This window comes from Eumetopias jubatus, unplaced genomic scaffold (genome assembly GCF_037043125.1).
Source record: "Eumetopias jubatus isolate StellerSeaLion01/CBP00866 unplaced genomic scaffold, mEumJub1_p1.0 scaffold_16, whole genome shotgun sequence".
NCBI classification, from domain to species: Eukaryota; Metazoa; Chordata; class Mammalia; order Carnivora; family Otariidae; genus Eumetopias; species Eumetopias jubatus.
In genome coordinates this window covers 88,249,468-88,267,780 of record NW_028274822.1, presented here as the reverse complement: position 1 = coordinate 88,267,780, position 18,313 = coordinate 88,249,468, and the positions used below count along the sequence as shown (strand labels likewise).

At 62.4% G+C, this 18,313-nt stretch overlaps 1 protein-coding gene across 12 annotated transcripts in view; it reads left to right on the top strand.

The window, feature by feature from the left end:
* NCOR2 (nuclear receptor corepressor 2) overlaps nucleotides 1–13,469 on the top strand; it is a 182,412-nt gene extending 168,943 nt beyond the window's left edge. For 5 of the 12 annotated variants that reach the window (XM_088019535.1, XM_088019534.1, XM_088019532.1 and 2 more), the window contains exons 37-47: nucleotides 76–289; nucleotides 2,018–2,559; nucleotides 3,608–3,757; nucleotides 4,012–4,157; nucleotides 4,661–4,854; nucleotides 5,663–5,812; nucleotides 6,443–6,591; nucleotides 7,368–7,421; nucleotides 10,239–10,460; nucleotides 11,492–11,671; nucleotides 12,315–13,469. In XM_088019535.1, coding sequence (XP_087875661.1) covers nucleotides 76–289; nucleotides 2,018–2,559; nucleotides 3,608–3,757; nucleotides 4,012–4,157; nucleotides 4,661–4,854; nucleotides 5,663–5,812; nucleotides 6,443–6,591; nucleotides 7,368–7,421; nucleotides 10,239–10,460; nucleotides 11,492–11,671; nucleotides 12,315–12,496 — 2,183 coding nt within the window. In that variant the 3' untranslated portion in view covers nucleotides 12,497–13,469. The remainder of the gene's footprint in view (nucleotides 1–75; nucleotides 290–2,017; nucleotides 2,560–3,607; nucleotides 3,758–4,011; nucleotides 4,158–4,660; nucleotides 4,855–5,662; nucleotides 5,813–6,442; nucleotides 6,592–7,367; nucleotides 7,422–10,238; nucleotides 10,461–11,491; nucleotides 11,672–12,314) is intronic. The other 7 variants (XM_028092423.2, XM_028092419.2, XM_028092422.2 and 4 more) reach the window with 5 other exon arrangements.
* The last annotated feature ends 4,844 nt before the right edge of the window (nucleotides 13,470–18,313 follow it).

Sequence of the window (18,313 nt, the reverse complement as noted above, 5' to 3'; positions counted from 1 at the left end):
CTGCCCCGGCCTCTGGGGGGTCCTCGCGGGCCACGTGAGGCCTGCTCCCCTGACGCTGCAGCCTGTCCCCACCAGGTACAGAGCAGAGCAGTGGCGGCGGCGGCGGAGGTGGGGGCGGGGGCGGGGGCGGCAGCGGCGGCCGCCCCGCCTCCCACTCCCACTCCCACCAGCACTCGCCCATCTCACCCCGGAGCCAGGATGCCATCCAGCAGAGACCTAGCGTGCTGCACAACACGGGCATGAAGGGCATCATCACCTCCGTGGAGCCCAGCACACCCACGGTCCTGAGGTGGGCCAGGTTGGCACAAGGGAGGGGACAGGGAGAATGGACGGGTGGGTGGCTGGGTGAACGGGCAAGCACTCGGGAGGTAGATGGACGGGGGGAGGTTGGGTTACGGGGATGGGTAGGTGGAGAGACAGATGGGTTATTGAGTGGGTAAGTGCGTAGATGACAGGTGGTAGGTGGGTAGGTGGTGTGTGGACAGTGGCTGGGCTGGATGAACAGGTAGGTGGGTGGGTAGACGTGACAGTGGGCAGCTGGGTAAGGGTCTGGGTAGGTGAGGTGAGTGGATGGATGGATGGAGGGCATGGATGCGCCTAATGAAGGAATGAAGGAGCCACGCGGACAGTGGGAATATCAAAGGTAAAGGTGCCGAGAATGCGCCTGATGTGGGGGAGGGAGCTTCCCCGGTGCCCCTCCCTGCCCAGGGTCCTTTTCGGAGGCAGGTGCTTCTTCCAAGGTGACGTTTCCGTTCATACAAGTACCCTCCCCCCATTTGGCTGCTCTAAATCATACTCACCACACAGCCACAATTCCAATTAGGGAAAATGACAACCTTGTTTCCCAAAAGCATTGGCTTTGTCCTCCCTGACTCAGATAGACAGCAGTTACACCGAGCAGAAGCACCTGGCTGCTTAGAGCATGGTTATTGCTCATGCATGAAGGCCGGCTGTTTGTCCACACCAGCAATGAGCCGATTAGAAACCGTCATGGGGCGGTCGGGCCTTTCCCACTGGCAGCTGGAGTGAGGGTTAGTGAAGGGCAGGGCACTTCCTCATGGAGACACTGGGCTTGACAGAGAGGCCCCGAGGGCTGGAGTCGGCCAGTTCGCATCCAAGCGCCAGTGTCCTCATCTGCGAAGCGCAGGGATAATTATATTTACCCTGTGAAGATCACAGAGTATACGTTTGTGCATTCCTTTTTCCTGGCTGACCTGTGCTGGGTGTGGGGGACACCGTGATGCAACCCCTGCCTCCTGGGGCTTATCTTGTGGCCTAGACCAGACAGCCATCAGGGAAGGCTGCTTGGAGGAAGAGGCATGTGACCCTCAAGAGCAGCAGTGCTGGGGCGGAGTGCTGGAGAGCACGCCAAGCACATGGCCAGGCAGGCATCCCAGGGAGCCCTGTGTGGCCTCTGGTGGCCGGGGTGGGAGAGCTGGGGGCCCTGCTGTCTTCTCCTCTAGTACCCCATCTCCTGTTCCCCGAGCATTCTTGGGGCCTTTGCCTTTGCTCTTCCCACTGTCTGCGTGGCTCCTCCTTTTCCCTTATGTCCTGAGCAGCCCATGGCTCACCTGCCACCCTTGTTGGCTTCCATTCTCTCTTCACCCCGACTCGTTTTAGAGCCACACTCTGACAGGGGTGCACCTTCTCTGTCACCTTGCATACAGTCTGCTCAACTAGAACGTTTAAGGTGCTTTTGTCTGTCTGCTGCTATATTCCCTCAACGTCTAGAGCAGTTTCTGGAGTAGTGCCTGACACAAAGCAGGTGTTCAGTAAAAAGTCTGGGACCGATGGAGTTGGTGCACGAATGAGCAGGTGAATGCGTGCCGTTGGTACGGCCGTGCACGGCAGGGCCTCGCAGGCCGGGGCGGGCGGGCGGGTTTATTCCAGGGCAGTGGAGATCCGTCGCGGTGCTGAAGTGTGAGCGGAGTGACCCCGCCTCGGCCTCCTGGGCCCGTGCCCCCCGCCCCCCGCGATGGTTTCCGCAGTCCCTTGACCGCCTTCTCTCCTCCCCCAGGTCCACCTCCACCTCCTCGCCTGTCCGCCCGGCCGCCACATTCCCACCCACCACCCACTGTCCGCTGGGCGGCACCCTCGACGGGGTCTACCCCACCCTCATGGAGCCCGTCTTACTGCCCAAGGAGGCCCCGAGGGTCGCCCGGCCTGAGCGGCCCCGTGCAGACGCCAGCCACGCCTTCCTTGCCAAGCCCCCGGCCCGCACGGGGCTGGAGCCCGCCTCCTCTCCCAGCAAGGGCTCCGAGCCACGGCCCCTGGTGCCCCCCGGCTCCAGCCACACGGCCATCGCCCGCACCCCAGCAAAGAGCCTCGCACCCCACCACACCAGCCCGGACCAGCCTGCGCCGCCCGCCTCGGCCGCGGACCTGCACCGGGAAAAGACTCAAAGTAAACCCTTTTCCATCCAGGAACTGGAGCTCCGTTCTCTGGGTAAGACCACCCTGACAGCGGCCACCTTCATAGACGCGATAATCATGCGTCAAATTGCTCACGATAAAGGGCCGCGAGAAGGAGGTTCGCTGGCCAACGACTCCCCTCCCGATGGTAAGACTTCTGGCCCCGCCGCCCACCCAACCCGTCTTGTGGCCTAAAGATATTTTCAGATCTCTGCTTTTTATTTTTCCCCCCATTTTTTGTTGGTTTTGGTATTTTGTTTTTTTAAACTCGTCCTCGTCGATTGCACGCTCTGATGGTTTATCCCTCAAGCTGCTGCCCACCCCCACCCCCACCCCCGATTTGGGGGCACCTCATCATTTGCACCTTGTTTTATCATGATTTTTTTTTTTTTTTGGATTTTTGCTTTTTTTCCTTTAATGAATGGATCTGTGATTTTGACTTCAACTGCGCCTCCCATCTCCCAACCTTTGCGCCTGTGTTTGGGGAGCAGGGAGTGGGGTGACCCCTGCTGCCGTGTGGGTGAGTCTGGTTTGGAGGACGCCCACCGAGGCAGACTGTCTGGGAGAAGACAGGCAGAGGCGGGAAGCACCCGACTCTCCAGGAGGAGCCGACCCCTGCTGCCTGGGTTGTGAGGGAGTCTTGGGGTGCCCTGACCCCATGCCCCCCTTGCTGACCTGCTGCCCAGCATCCGCTGGGAGGAGAGTCCTCTGCTCCCTGCCTCCTATCTCTGGCCCCTGCTCTGGGCCCCTGTTTGCTGGACCGGGGGCGATAGGGACTGGCCCAGGCGGGGTCCTGGGACCTGCGTATCACTCCCTGCCACAGCCCCACTGCTTTCACTCCTGCCTCCCCTTCCCTAGAGACTCGTCTCCGCCCCCCCCGGCCCCCACCATCTGGGTGGGTCTGTGTTTCTCACTGTCCCTAGGTCTGTCTCCATCTTCTGGCCTGTCTGCCTGTTTGTCCAACTGTGTTTCTCCTCCACCTGGCACTTTCCTCACTGTTCCATCTCTCTCCTTTCTCGATGCACCCCCACCCCTGGCCGGCCAGCAGCCCCTGCTCTGGCTCGCTCCCTCTCTCCATCTGCCCACAGCCCCCCTCCGGCCTGGGGGCCCCAGCCAGCAAGGGAGGGCGGGCTGGGAGGGGCAGCCGCAGCCCCGGGTCCTGGCGCTGGCCTGACCCGGGGCCTTGCCCACTGCAGGTTACCACGGTGGCAGCTACAGCCCTGATGGGGTGGAGCCCGTCAGCCCCGTGAGCTCGCCCAGCCTGACCCACGACAAGGGGCTCCCCAAGCACCTTGAGGAGCTGGACAAAAGCCACCTGGAGGGGGACCTGCGGCACAAGCAGCCAGGTAGGTCCCCACCCTGCCCCTGTACCCCCGTGCACCCCACTTACCACAGCTTACCACCACACTTACCACGAGAGAAGGATCATCGGCACCCCACTGTGCAGGTAGGAAAACCGAGGCAGCCAGAGGTGGGGGGGGGGATGGGCCCCGACCCCCCAGTTCAGAGGGCAGAGCTGGGATTCAGGGACAGCCCTCCAGCCAGGCCCATGCCTCAGCCCCCCGACCCCCACAGCTGACCCGCTCTGCTCTGCCCGCAGGCCCCGGCAAGCTGGGCGGAGAGGCTGCCCACCTCCCACACCTGCGGCCGCTGCCCGAGAGCCAGTCCTCGTCTAGCCCGCTGCTCCAGACCACCCCAGGGGTCAAAGGTCACCAGAGGGTGGTCACCCTGGCACAGCACATCAGTGTAACTACCCCTTCTCTGCCCCCTCCTCATCACCTTTGAACCTGGGCCGGGAGGCGGTCCCGGGGAAGGGAGGGGGAGGGTCACACGCAGCCTCTTGGTTCTCAGGATAAACTGAGTCCTGGTGGCCCAGACCTGGGATGTAGGGGTTGGCAAGGGCAAGCCATGCCAGGGGCCCCAGAGTCTCAAACTCAGGCATGGTCACCGCCCCCTCATCAGCTGATGGAGCCCGGGGAGCATGGGTCCACGATCCGCATCTCATGTACACTGGCTGGTGGAATCTGACCCATCCAGGGGCTACCACTTGGAGACCTCGGGCCAGGCCCACCGCCCTGCGCACACAGGGACGCTGAGGCTGCTGTAGGCAGGCCTGAAGCACCCGGGAAGCCAAGAGCCAGGCCCGGTTCTATCCCCAAAGCTCAGCCTAGCCTTTGTCCATTCAAGAAGGTTCTGGTGGGATGGCTGTGGCCTAACTCTGTACTTCTGCCCTGACCTTTGGCCTGCAGGAGGTCATCACGCAGGATTACACTCGCCACCACCCACAGCAGCTCAGCGCGCCCCTCCCTGCCCCCCTCTACTCCTTCCCTGGAGCCAGCTGCCCCGTCCTGGACCTCCGCCGCCCACCCAGCGACCTCTACCTCCCGCCCCCGGACCACGGCGCCCCGGCTCGTGGCTCGCCCCACAGTGAAGGGGGCAAGAGGTAAGTGTTGGGGGCGGGGTGACCTTGCCGTTCAGCTGCTCGGAGGCCTCCGTCAGATGGCTGCTGTGGGAGGGCTGAGCAAGTGCAAGGGCCACCTGCTCTTGTGGCACAGATGAGAAACTGAGGCTCAAGGGGACGGAGGAGTTTGCTCAAGGCCACAGCGCTGGTGGGTGATAGCTGATGTGTGCATCACACTCTGTGGGCTCCAGACACCAAGCTAAGTACTTCCCACGTGTTAACCGGGATTCTCCGCGCGAGCCCAGCAAGGGCAGCCAGCGCTGTCCCCGTGTCACCGATGAAGGAACTGAGGTCCGGAGAAGTGAGTTCATTTACCTCCAGGGATGCAGCCAGCAAGTGGCATAGCGGGGATTCGAGCCAGGGCTGTGCTGCTCAGCCTCCCTGCAGATAGCACACACACTCACTTCTGGGTCCCCCCAGGAGCCCTGGGCTTGGGGGAGGCCCCCAGCTCGAGGGGGGCACCGCACGAGGCACGAGGGCAGGAAGACAGCCGGACGTCTTTAGGGGGACAGTGGGGTCCCCGGCGTGGGGGGCAGCAGGGGTCAGCTACCAGCCGCGGGCCAAATTCAGCCCACAGTTCAGGAGCTCAAGGTCCTAAAAGAAGAAACTACAGCGGAGACCACACGTGGCGCCCAAAGCCTGGAACAGTAACCCTCCGGCCCTCTGTAGGCAGCGTGGCTGGGCTCTGATGTAGAGCAGGGCAGGGTGGGGGGGGGAGCGGAATCCCTGCGTCATTTCAGAGGAGAGCGCACTGAACTCTGACCACAGTGGGGACCCTCTCTCCGCTCAGGTCTCCAGAGCCAAGCAAGACGTCAGCCCTGGGCAGCAGTGAGGATGCTATCGAACCCGTGTCCCCACCGGAGGGCATGGCAGAGCCCGGGCATCCCCGAAGCGCCATGTACCCACTGCTGTACCGGGACGGGGAGCAGGCAGAGCCCAGGTACCTCCCTGGCACCCCACCCTGCCCCCAGGATGCTCAAGACTCGGCCCCTTTGCCCACTCGTGGCCTCGGTGCCCCGCTGTGCAGCTGGGGCTCGACAAGGGCTTTAGTGTGTGACTGAGGTCTCTCGGGCCTGCTAAGCAGATGTCCCAGCTTGAGAGACCTCTGGCAGCTTCCCGTGCCTTGGACTGGGGTGTCTTGTCTTGGGCCAGGCCCCTACTGCCGGCACTTGCTGAGGACCTGAGAAATAAGGAGCTAAATGTGCTTGACCGATTGATCAGGTAGATGGAGACAGAGAAAAAAGCCAGGTCTGCGGGCCTGGGGAAAAGATGTGGTCTGAGTGCATGTCCAGTTCCTGAGGCCCCTTTCAAGGGGCTGGGTTATTGCACATAGACGAGGATGACCCATCAGAGCAGCTGGGGCTCTCCAGAGACAGCCTGAGCCCAAGGATAGGTGAACTACAGAGGAGGTTGAAGGAGACGTGGTCCCTGAGAGATGAAGGATGTAGGCGAGGGGTAGGAGAAGCTTGGTTCTGAATTTCTAAGGCAGGTCAGGTAATGAGTGCCCCATTGTCGAAGGTGTGCAAGCTCAGCACTGAGCAAACTGACCTGGGGTATCTGATCTTCGCAGCAGGATGGGCTCTAAGTCTCCAGGCAACACCAGTCAGCCACCGGCTTTCTTCAGCAAACTGACCGAGAGCAACTCCGCCATGGTCAAATCCAAGAAACAGGAGATCAACAAAAAGCTGAACACCCACAACCGGAATGAGCCAGAGTATAGTAAGCACACCCCCTGCCCCGGGAAGCAGGGGCCCCTATGGGGCTGGGAGCCAGCACGGCGCTAGAACCCACAGGGTACTTTCTAAAGCTAGGTGGGCCTGCCGACCATCTCTCCCCCTGGCCCTTCCCCCCGTGTTCAGGGAGCCCCGGGAGGGCTGTCCCTTTGCTGTCGCTGCTGGCTGGTACAGGATGCGGTGCTAGGCACATAGTGGGCACACGGTGAATGCTTGCATGAGTGGCTCTGTGCAAAACCCCATACTGGGTACCAGGGACTGGGGTCCTGCCCACCCAAGAGCCTGTATGTTCCTAGCTCACAGTGCTCATCGTATTTGTGATTTTTTTCCCCCCATGTATGTGGCTCCTGGATGTAAATCCTAACTTTGCTCCCCCACCCTTAGCACAGCGCCTGGCACACAGCAGATCATACATAGCACAGGAAGAACCTGCCACAGTCCCCGGCCGGGACTCAGCTGGGGGGAGTCTGGGGGCATCGCAGAGGCTTTTCGGAAACTTTCTGGGGCTGGAGCAGCAACCTTGCAGATAGTCCCTGGCCTGGGCTGGTCGCTCCAGAGCCTTGCCAAGTGCGGTCCATGGGCCAGCAGGTTGGCAGCCCCAGCAAGCTGGTTAGAGATGCAGACTGTCCAGCCCTGCTGAATCTGTGTGCACTTGAAGCACCTTGCCTAGACCAGACAGAGGATGGGTGGGGGGGTTGCCTGGTGACTTCCTAGGACCTGTGGGCCCCTAGGCCTTACCCATCTTGTCACCTGCCCCTCCAGATATCGGCCAGCCCGGGACGGAGATCTTCAACATGCCTGCCATCACCGGAGCAGGTAACGGTCCAGCCTGGGCACCACGGCCACCAGCCCCCTCCCCGCTCCCCCATCCCCCATCCCCCATGTGAGCTGCACGCTGGGGAGGTTAGGCTGGTGTGTGGGATCTGGAAGGAGTCTCAGGGAGCGTGGCCTGGGAGGTCACTGGGGCCCTCACCCCAGCCATAGTCACGTGAACGGGAGGCCTGGCTTAGTTCAAATGTGTCCTGCCCTCTGGACTCCGCAAACCCAGCAGTGGGGACACAGACTCGCACAAAAGGCTGGTGAAGCTTTGCAAAGAGTCTGCATTAGAATTACATGTCAAGGCCTCTTGGTGTGTTTAGTACAGAATTAGGGGCACACACAACTATCTGGAAACACCAGCTCTCTGCCGGGGCCTCAGGTGGAGGTCTGAGTGTGGACGGGGAGCATGGGCGTGTGCTTGGTGTGCATGGGCTTCGCTCAGGGTCCACGTGAGCGCTTCTATAGAGAGAACACCCATTTTACTCAAAAATTCGAACCAGCTGGGGGAGCAACGAAGATGTATTACAGAGATGGGTGAAAACTCACATGCATTTTTAAACTAAAACTTGAGCCTGCTGTGGTTTTTGGGATTTGGGGGACCCTCGGGGTTGGGTCCCCAGTTGCTGGTAGGGGCCACACTGTGTGTTTCTGCTGCTGCATGGAAAGACCGGGGTGGGGCTTTAGGGACTCACCTTCCGAAGTCTGGCGCGAAGAGACTGAGCAGAGCAGAGATGGGACCGGTGCCTCCGTGGGCAGACCCTGTCTGGTGCGGTGGAGGTCCCAGGGTTGTTTTGCAGGGCTGTGTCCTCTGTGCCCTGAGCCTTCAGTGGGGTGTCTGAGGCCAGTGGAGCTGAGGGCAGATGGGCTAGCCTTCCCGGGGGCCATCAGAGGGGCCTCGAGCCCTGGGAACGTGGTGAGCAAAAGACAACCATTGGATTTTATCAAAGGGTCATCAGGGCCTCCAGGTGGGGGTCTCGACCGGGGCTCGCCTGTCTACCCAGACACTAGATCCAGGGGCCATCGCTGAGCCTCGGACAATAGGGAGGAGACAATTTGGTCGAACCAACGAGATGGTTAGAAATGAAGGTTTCCGGAACTTTGCAGTTCTTGACACAGGCAGTGGACACATAGGCACCTAGGTCCATAGAAATTCATGCAGTGCTGCGATGAAGATCTGTGCTAAGACTTCTGTGTGAATCCTATTCGACTTCTCTGTAAGCAGTTGAGCATGTACACAGAGTGTCCACAGGCCCCGGTTTCTGCTGCTCAGCCCCCCCCGTCAGGCTTTGCCTTTGTAACTGGAGGTAGTCAAGCTTCCTTCCTGCCCGGCACCGTCCGATCGCCCACTGTGACCTTGGGTGGAAGGCTCAGGAACATCTGGGATTGCTAGATGCTGATCTACCAAGAAACCGCCGCAGCCTGTACCCGTCACATCATCTTTTTCACTCTGCACTGTTTTCTTAGTGTGGAGCATCACGAGTACCTTTTTTTTCCCTCTTTTATCTATTTATTTTTTTGAAGTGCCGGTGAAATGTGGCCAAGACACAGCCAAAAAGGTGGAGAGAGTGTGTCCCTGGCTGTGACCAAGTTTGAAGCTAAAAGGAAGAAAAGAAAAACAAAATGCAGGGAGCAAATGGTTGCCGGGAGCGAGATTCTCAGAGCGGCTGAGAGTCCGTGTAGTTCACGGGCGAGCTGGGGGGCAGAAAGCCGCGCCCGCCGGCCGCCTGCTATCCACGCACTTCGCCGGAGTGCCAGTTTTAAAATCCATGCAGACGTTGCCCAAGGACAACAGGCAGAGGGGGCTTGAGCTTCGTGGGCAAAGTCTGGCGTAGCAAAAATTCGGAGAAGAGATACGTCCCCGGGGTTTGTGAAAGTCCCCAGAACGAGCCCCGAGGAAACAAAGGGACAGAACACCCAGTGAATGAAAAGGGCCGGATCCGTGCGGCTATGACGTAGCGGGGTTCTGCGGGGGACTGCGGGGGTCTGCGGGGGACCAGTTTGCTGACGGGACCACTTGGTGACGAGGTGGCCGGGCTCGGGGCGGTCATGCGAGTGTCTCCAGCTCTGCCCTGTCCCCCGCACGCACAGTAACCGCATGGCTACGACCCCCCCTCCACCGTCCGTCTCTGCACCTCTCTCTCCTCGTGGCTCCCGGGCAGGCAGGGGAGAGGCTGGGGGAGGAGAGTTAGGCCCAGCGCGGGGTGGGGGCTGGGGGGCAGGGGGGGCTGCGGGCACTGAGGGTCCCAGACCTCGAGGGGGTCACCTTCCCTCCCAGAGTCTCTTCCTCAGTCCCCACCAGCCCCGGGGACCCAGGGTGGACCCCCCCACACCCAGTACCAAGCTCTGGCTTGACCTGGTTTCCCAGCTATGTCTGCCCGGACAGGGCGCCCCCCTCTGACTTCTGCCCCTGACGCACGCACGCACGCACACGCACATGCCTTCCCTGACTCCCTTTCCAAGGCCACTTGGAATTTTAAAAGAGAAGCAGCCCCAGCTGGGATTTTGGGGGGGAGGGGGGCAAAGGGGCTTCTGATTTCCCAGAGGGCAGAGTAGGAGAGAGACTGGGGGGTGGTCATCTCGCCTCCCAATCCCCCCAAACCCCAGGGCCCGAGTCCGAGGGGGGCCCCCACCCCATCACCAAGCTGCAGGAAAATAAGGGGGGACAGGAAAATGAAGAAACATGTTGCTTTGCCAAAATGTGCTCACTGTGTATTCTCTCTTCTCCTCCCCCCCCCCCCCCCCCCTCTGCTTCTCTCTCCCTCTCTCCGTTGTCCCTCCGGCCCCTCCTGGCCCCTGTGTGTGTCTCTCTCCCAGGCCTCATGACCTGCAGAAGCCAGGCGGTGCAGGAGCATGCCAGCACCAACATGGGGCTGGAGGCCATTATTAGAAAGGCGCTCATGGGTAAATATGATCAGTGGGAGGAGCCCCCGCTCAGCGCCAATGCTTTTAACCCTCTGAATGCCAGTGCCAGCCTGCCCGCTGCTATGCCCATAACCGCTGCTGACGGAAGGAGCGAACACGCACTCACCTCGCCAGGTCTGCAGGCCTCCCCCGCCTCGGTCCTCCAGCCCCGCCCGCCCCGTCTGTCCCCACCCCGGTGTCCTTAATCTTGTGCCTCCGCGTTCCTCTGACCAACCCCCTCCAGCTTTGGAGCTTGTGACTTTATTTTTGTGCGTGTTTGACGTGGGTCTGGAGTTGGCTAATCCCCATCTGGGCGGGCACAGCCCCGGCCCTCCCCTTGCCCACTAGGTCCAGAGGAGCTGCTGCTTTTCTAAAAACACTCACTGCTGTCCGAGCCCTGCCCTGCCTTCCTTCCCTGCTGGACACAGGTCCCCGGGATGCCCACGTCCGGGCCCGTTTTGCATCTCCTTCGAGGAGATCAGGCTAGAGCAAGGACCCATCTCTGTGTGGATCAGGGTGACCCCTCCTGACAGCCAGGCCCGTGGGTCCAACATTTGCTGGGGCCATTGTGTGTGACCTTGGCTGGCCTGGGACCTGATGGGGTGGGCACCCGTGTCAATGTGCCAGCCCCAAACTCAGATGAGTCGGGGAAAGCAGAGGGGCCGGCTCCCCCTCTGCCCCAGGTCCCCGATCAAGACTGCGTATCTGAGCAAGGAGACTCGGGCCCATTTGTCTGACCTAGACAGTCTGGTTCCAGGCGGTTTCTGGACTTAGTGGGGGCCCAGGCCTGGCCTCAAGGGTCCCGGCTTCTCTGCAGAGGGCCTACAGCCTTCCCAGCCCCGGCACAGTCCTGGGGGCGATGGTCAGGGTCAAGCCAGAGGCCTGAGGCTTCATGCTCGGGGTATCAGCCACAGGGCAGCCTGAGGGGCCTTTGAAAATAGTTCAACTCACTCCCCTAGTAGAAACCCACCTCCAGGTTCGGGCCCAGGGCTGGATCTGTCCCCTCCGGTCAATCTCCTCGGCATCCCGGCGGGGTCAAACTGCTGTCCTCCCCCTCCGTGGTGGCCCGAGAGGCAAGCAGCCAGGGCCTCACCCACCCCCACCCTCACCGTGTGAGAGCCGTCTTCACAGTCCAACGTGGCCCTTCCCTGTGTGCCCCCCTGCAGGTGGTGGCGGGAAGGCCAAAGTCTCTGGCAGACCCAGCAGCCGAAAAGCCAAGTCCCCGGCCCCAGGCCTGGCGTCTGGGGACCGGCCACCCTCGGTCTCCTCGGTGCACTCGGAGGGGGACTGCAACCGCCGGACCCCACTCACCAACCGCGTGTGGGAGGACCGGCCGTCGTCCGCAGGTGGGCATCGGGGAGTGGGGAGCGCGTGGGCCTGCTGGCTGTCAGCCCCCCGGGCGCACGGGTCATCGGGAGTCGAGGGGGGCGGGGTGCCCGAGCCCCTGCTGTGTGCAGAGTGCCTGGTCTGGCCTCTTCTAAGAAAACTGCCAAGGGGCCCAGGTGGGGAGAAAGGGTGTGCCTAGGGCCATCCAGGGAAGCTGGCCTCTGGTCCCGACCAGAGAAGGGGAGGGTTCAGGAAGTGAAGAGGGGGCTGATCCCACAGGCGTGGCGGGTCGCAGGGAGCCAGGTCTTCTTGGTGAGCGCGAGGGGCCACTGGAGGGTTGTAAGTGGGAACATGCCTGATCTGATGTAGGTTCAGGAGAGCGCTGGGCCGAGCGGGGCAAGGGCAGAAGTGGCCAAGAGGCCTAGGCCCCAGGTGGCCAGGGCACGATATCGCTGAGGAGAAAGAAGCGGTTTTGAGGAACCTCACAGGAGTTAGGAGGGGTTGGGTTGGGACAGTGGCCAGACGGGGTGTGTGTGTGTGTGTGTGTGTGTGTGTGTGTGTGGCGGGCAAGGCCCAGTCCCCAGTGTGGTAGATAGGTGGGCCCGTGGGGGGGTCCCCAGCTCACAGGGGCCTCCTGACGGTCTCTCCTGGTCACTCCGGCAGGTTCCACACCATTTCCCTACAACCCCCTGATCATGCGGCTGCAGGCGGGTGTCATGGCCTCCCCACCCCCACCTGGCCTCCCCGCGGGCAGCGGGCCCCTTGCTGGCCCCCACCATGCCTGGGACGAGGAGCCCAAGCCGCTGCTGTGCTCGCAGTATGAGACGCTCTCCGACAGCGAGTGACTGTCAGAACGGGGTGGGGGGCGGCGCCGGGGCCCAGCAAGTGGCCAGAGCAGCCGGGCAAGGAGCGGGGCAGCCGCCGACTCCCCCCACTGAGGAAGGAGCCCCTGAGTCTGCCTGCGCGCCCATCAGTCCGTCCGTCCAGAGCCGGCATCCTTGCCTGTCTAAAGCCTTAACTACGACTCCCGCCCCGGGCTGGTCCTGTGCAGTGACCTTACTCAGGGGATGTTTACCTGGTGCTCGGGAGGGGAGGGGCCGGGGAGGGGGCGCAGCGGCGTGTGGTGGCCACACGCACGCAGCCGGGGCGGCCAGGGACCCAAAGCAGGATGACCACGCACCTCCCACGCCACTGCCTCCCCCCTTAACACATTTGGAACCAAAGTCTAAACTGAGCTAGCAGCCCCCGCACCCTCCCTCCGTCCCCATTCCGCTTCTCGCTCTGGACAGACGGACACGGACCCTGTCCAGCCCCCAGCGCTCTCGTCCCGGTCTCCACGGACTGCCCCGGTCAGCGAGACTGCGGGAGACCCAGTTGGGCCGGATGGGCGGGCGAAAGGGCCAGGTGCGGTCTGGGGCGAGCGGACGCTCCACGGAACTGGACTGTTAGTCTCACACGGCGTTGCCGCAGCGGTGGGAAGGAAAGGCAGGTGTAAATGATGTATTGGTTTACAGGGTATATTTTTGATACCTTCAATGAATTAATTCAGATGTTTTACGCAAGGAAGGACTTTACCCAGTATTATTGCTGCTGTGCTTTCGATCTCTGCTTCCCGTTCAAGAGGCGTGTGCAGGCCGCCAGCCAGTGACCCCATCGTCCGCAGGACTGAGGGGGGCGGGGGGTGAGCGCCCCTGCACCCTCCCCCCCTTCCTTGGGCAGAATGAATTTGATGGGTGTTCTGTGGCCGCCATCCGCGCACGGCGGTGGCGTTCTGTCATTTACACACGTTGTTCTCATTAAAAAGCAAATTATACTCAAGTTACAAAGGCTTCTTCTCTCCCTTGGCCTGGGCAGCCAGGAGGGCGGGCGCGTGGGGCCTCGGGGGACAGCGGGAGTGTAACCCTGGAGGGGTAAGGAAACACCCCCCGCAGCGCACCAGACGCGTCCCCTCTGCAGGTGAGTATTTCCGTCCACGGTAAGAATGTCACCATGAGGGGCTTGAACAGTCGCGCCCGTGCTGAGAGCATCGGACATTCATACCTTGAGCAGACGGTATCGAGTCTGCACACCTTGCCGGGGGGGGGGGGGGTTCCCGCCCTCACACCCACGGAGAGGGCACCGCAGTCGTGTTCAAGATGGTCACCGTCAGTTCGTCACCGCTGAGTGCTTTTCACTCCATTCTTGCCGACGTCGTGCTCAGAAACAGACCCTCGGCCGTCACACTTTTCTTTGACTACGAGGCAAAAGGGAGAACAAGCCTCACCTGCCTGGGTCTTGAAACAGCCACCAAGCTGCGGCCGCTTGCAGCTTTGGCGGAAGGTGTCCCCAAAAGGCGCCCCGCGCTTTGCGTCCCGTGTTCCTGACGAGCAAGGCCCGGGTGTCAGGCCACGGACAGAGGCTGTTGGCCTTCGCCTGCTCCTTATCCCCCCGCGGCCATCTCGTCTGCCACCCTGGCCCGTGTCATGTCCTCCAGACTCTCGCCCGGTCCTGGGTCATGGGGGCAGATCCCGACCCGCACTGCCGGGCTGGGTGCCTGATTCTGGAAGGGCGTTCGGGAGGTCTCACTGCCCACCGTCCTGTCTGCCCGCCCTGCACGTGTGTGGGTGTGTGCGGTGGGCCCTCGGGGGGAGCCCGCTGCCTGTTCGCCCGTAAGGGCTCCTCCCCCCACCCCCCCACCCCCCCACCCCGCTCTGGCCTGGCCTCAGGGCCTCCTGCAGCCAAGAGCCAAATAGCCACCTGTCAGCCACTGCCACACGTCACTGGCCCGAATGTGGACGTCGTGCCCACCCCCTTCGCAAGCAGAAGTCCGAGAACCTGCAGCCCGGCAGAGCCAGGGTCGGCCCCCCCTTGTGGGCTGAGGGGCCACCGACTTGTGTCCCTTTCGGGCTCTGTCAGCAGAGTCCTTCTGCAGAGAGCCTGCCTGACGTGTGGACAGCCGGCAGCCAGGGGATGCACACTGCTGGAAGGCCTCCGGCTGCCGTGCCCAGTCCGGGGTCTGCTCTTGGGGGCGGCCCTGGGTCTCTGGGACCCTTAGGGAGCTCTGAGGAATTCGGGAGGCGGGCACTCTGCCCCTCACGGGGGTCTAGGACTAAAAGTGAATCTCCCAAGATCTTCCGCAGGGTAGGCTCTTTCTGCGCATCCTGCTAAGCCTGGGCGTCATGGTCCTGGAATCCTCCCTGCCCCTGTCCCTCAGGCTCTTGGCCCAGGGGTACTGGCCCCTTGCCCCCCCCCAGGGACAGACACCCCCAAATACCCAGAGAGGAGCCCAGCCTGGCCCAGCCAGCTTGCTAACCGGCCGATGTGTCTGGCCAAGGGGATAGCGTTTATTCAGTTCCGAACCCGCCGGGCAGGGCTCTGATGAGGTGTCGCCAGCAAGGGTGGCCGCGGGTCCACGGCACTTCTGCCCCTCACCAGACTCCAGCCTTACGCTCGGCACTGCAGAGACCCCATGGGATTCGGGCGGGCAGAGGAGAGAGAACCAGGGTCCCCTGGAGGCAGAAATTGCCATCCCGTGCCCAAGCTCCACACTGCTGCTGCCCAGTTCCCCGGGCTGGCCGGCACCCCACCTCCCCAGGGTGTGTATCTGGGAGGCCCCAGGAATGGGGCTGGGGGAGGGGCCCAAGTCCTCCAGGGACTCTGCCCAGCCTCCCTGACGCTCCGTATCACCCTGAGTTTCTCCTGCCAGCCTGTGGCATGAGGCAAGATGAGCAGAGAGGCCTGGAGCCTGGCCTGGTGGTGACGTTCTGTGGAGCCTTGGGGACATTGTGAGTGCCCCCCCGCCCCCCTCCCCCAGTGGCAGTGGGCCTCGTGCATCCCCCCACAGGGTTCTGCCGGGCACCTGGGCTGTAGTATTGAGGCTGGCAGGCAGGTGGCAGTGTCGGGCCAGCAAAGGGTCCTGTGCTGGCCAGGGCCTCCCTCCTCCACTGGGGGCGTAGGCCATCCAGGATGGGTCAGGCTGTGTTGGCCACACCAGCCACCAGGGTTGGGCCACACGTGCCGGTGCCACCCAGGATCCCGTGGCGCCTCCCTCAGCCGCAGTTAGACCAGAGTGATCTGGGAAGGGGGCGCAAGTCTCAGCCTACATGGTCCTCTCCGCCAGCCCGTCTCCGTGGCCTCAGAGCCGATGCCCTCTAGCACCTCTGTCTGTCTTCCTCTGCGGGCCAGTGGCCCTGACCCAACGTGGGGGTGTAGGGAGAGCTCCTGGCCACCCTATCTTCCACCCTCCATCAACCAGTCCTCAACCCCCAGAGAGTTCGTTCCACCCCAGTCTTGTTTGCTTTTCTCACTGTTCCATCTTTGAGACGGAGGCCCATGCTGTTCCCCGGAAAACTCCTACACACACTTCAAAACCCAGCTGGGATAGTGCCTCTTCTAAGATCTCCTACCTCACCACCTTCTCTCTCTGGGTCTCTGATAACACACTGTGACTACCCGTGTCCCGAATCGGACAGAACCCCTCAAGGGCAGAGCTCTTGTTTTTCCCTCCTGCCCTGTTGCTGACTGAGCTCCCCGGGCGACAGTGTTGGGTTGAACGGACCCTGTGAGGAGCAGATCTAATAGGAAACCAGCATGTGATCTGTAAAGTGAAGGACTGTGGTTGGCAAAGGTCCGCGTGTCTTGGGACATTGGGAAGTTGCCTAAATGCACATTCCTGGGCCTGGACGAGAGAATAGGAATGTGAATCCGTAGGTCTACGATTCGGCCTGAGAATCTGTGTTCTCAGCAAACAGCCCCAGCGTTTCTGATGGGGTGGTCTGCAGTCCTCAGGACGGTGGCGGGGGTGGGTGCCCAAGGTCGGAGCTCGACCCCGGCTGAGAACCTGGCTCCTCCCTCTGTCTGGCCGGAGGTCTCCGGTCGGGGCTCATGTGGTAGAAGGAGGCCCGGCCTAAAGAGCCATCGCCCACAGGGAGGGCAGGGACAGACTGGTCCCCAAGGCACTGGGCTTGGCTCAGGACAAACCCCCCTGGGGCTAGGGGATGCAGACACTGTGACAACCGAACTGGAGCAGTCCGGGTGGCTTCCTGGAGGTGGTAGCTCTTGGGAGGGCGGGGGAGGGGAGGATGGTCTGAATGGAGGGAGCCTGTGTGGGCCGGGGCTGGGAGGGGAGACCAGACAGGGACATTTGGGAGCCCAGGGTGGCCACATGCAAGTCAGTGTGGGGGCCCAACAAGGTAATTTGCTGGTTTTCTGAAATTGGGGTGACATGGGCTTGCAAGCGTGTTGGTTGGATTGAGAGAGAGAGAAGCCTCTGAGACCAGTGGGGGGCCAGGATGGGGTGGCACAGCAGAGAAGGGCAGGACAGAGCCCCCCCCCCCCCCCCCGCCAGGGGAGCGGGTCAGGGCAGGCGAGGGCTCCACCCTCACCAGCCACTTGACGGCTGTGTGACCCTGAGCCAGCCATTTGAACCCCCTGGGCCTCAGTCACCACCTCTGGAAAAGGGGGTTGTTGTTCGCTTGCAGAGACCCTGTTCCCTCACCTGTGCGGGAGCCAGACGGGGCCACCAGGCAAGGAACGGACAAAGAGGGTTTGATAGAAAATGAAAGGGGGCTCTGATTTGCATGTTTGGGGAGTAAAGGGATGGCCAGCTGCTGGGGGGGGCGCTCCCTGGCCATCCTGTCCTCGAGAAGGCCAAGGAGGGCCATCGTGCGGATGGATCCTCCAGGGAGCCCGGGGACTTGGTGGCCGTGTGACAGACCGGCGGCCGGGCCCCGCCTCTGCACTAGGACTTCCCCCCAGCGACCTCCCAGGCTCCCCATGAGGATGAATGGGCCAGGCGGCCTGCAGGTGGGGCGAGTGCTCCGAAGCCTCACCAGCTGCCCTTGTCACTGCCACTCTGGGGAGGAGGGGGCAGGACCATGCCCAGGGGACGGGGACACCTGTGTGGGGGGAGGGGGCTGCCGAGTTTGATTCGAGGCTCGTGGCTGTGAACCCGGAGCCGGCAGGAGTGACCGCAGCAGAGGGTCAGGAGGGGTGTTTGGGGCCAGAGCGGGCCCGTGTGAGGGGCTTCTGCCCGGGCGCGGGCGGCGGAGGCCCTGCCCTGCCCCCGGGAAGGCTCCCGGCCCGGTCAGCTGCCGCAGAGGCTCGGCAGACGCCAATTCTCACCTCCCACAGCCTGGGAGGCGAGAGCGAGGGCCCATCTGGCAGATGCTTAGAGACGTTAATGACATGCCCTTTTTCCGGCCACAGGGCCTGTCCCCAGTGTGGTCTCCTGCGCCCAGGGAACTGCGCGAGTGACACCTGCCCCCCCGCCCCCGGGGCCTTCCTTGTGTGTCTAGGTCCGCGGCGCGAGCAGAGCCGGGCAGGTCACAGCCTGAGCCTGGGCACGGGGGGCACTGCGCTCCGGTCTCTTCATCTGGGGGGTGGAAATCCCAAGGATCTAGATGAATCTGGCATCTCTTCTGCTTGGCCTCCAGGTCTTCTGGGTTCCCAGGAAAACCGGGGTGCGCTTGGGGGCCTTCCGGGCAGCTGCTCTTGCTCTCCACTTTGTCCTCCTCCCAGGCTGGGCCTCACGGAGCCCCCTGGAGACAGGGAGCAGTCAGGTACCCCACCTTGCTGTGCTCTCTGTCTGGGAGAACTGGCCGCGGCAGAGCGGACGTCCGGAAAGAGAAGGGAAAGGCATCGTCTTGGTCCCCTGAGGGCGAGGACTCCTGCTGGGGGGCCCA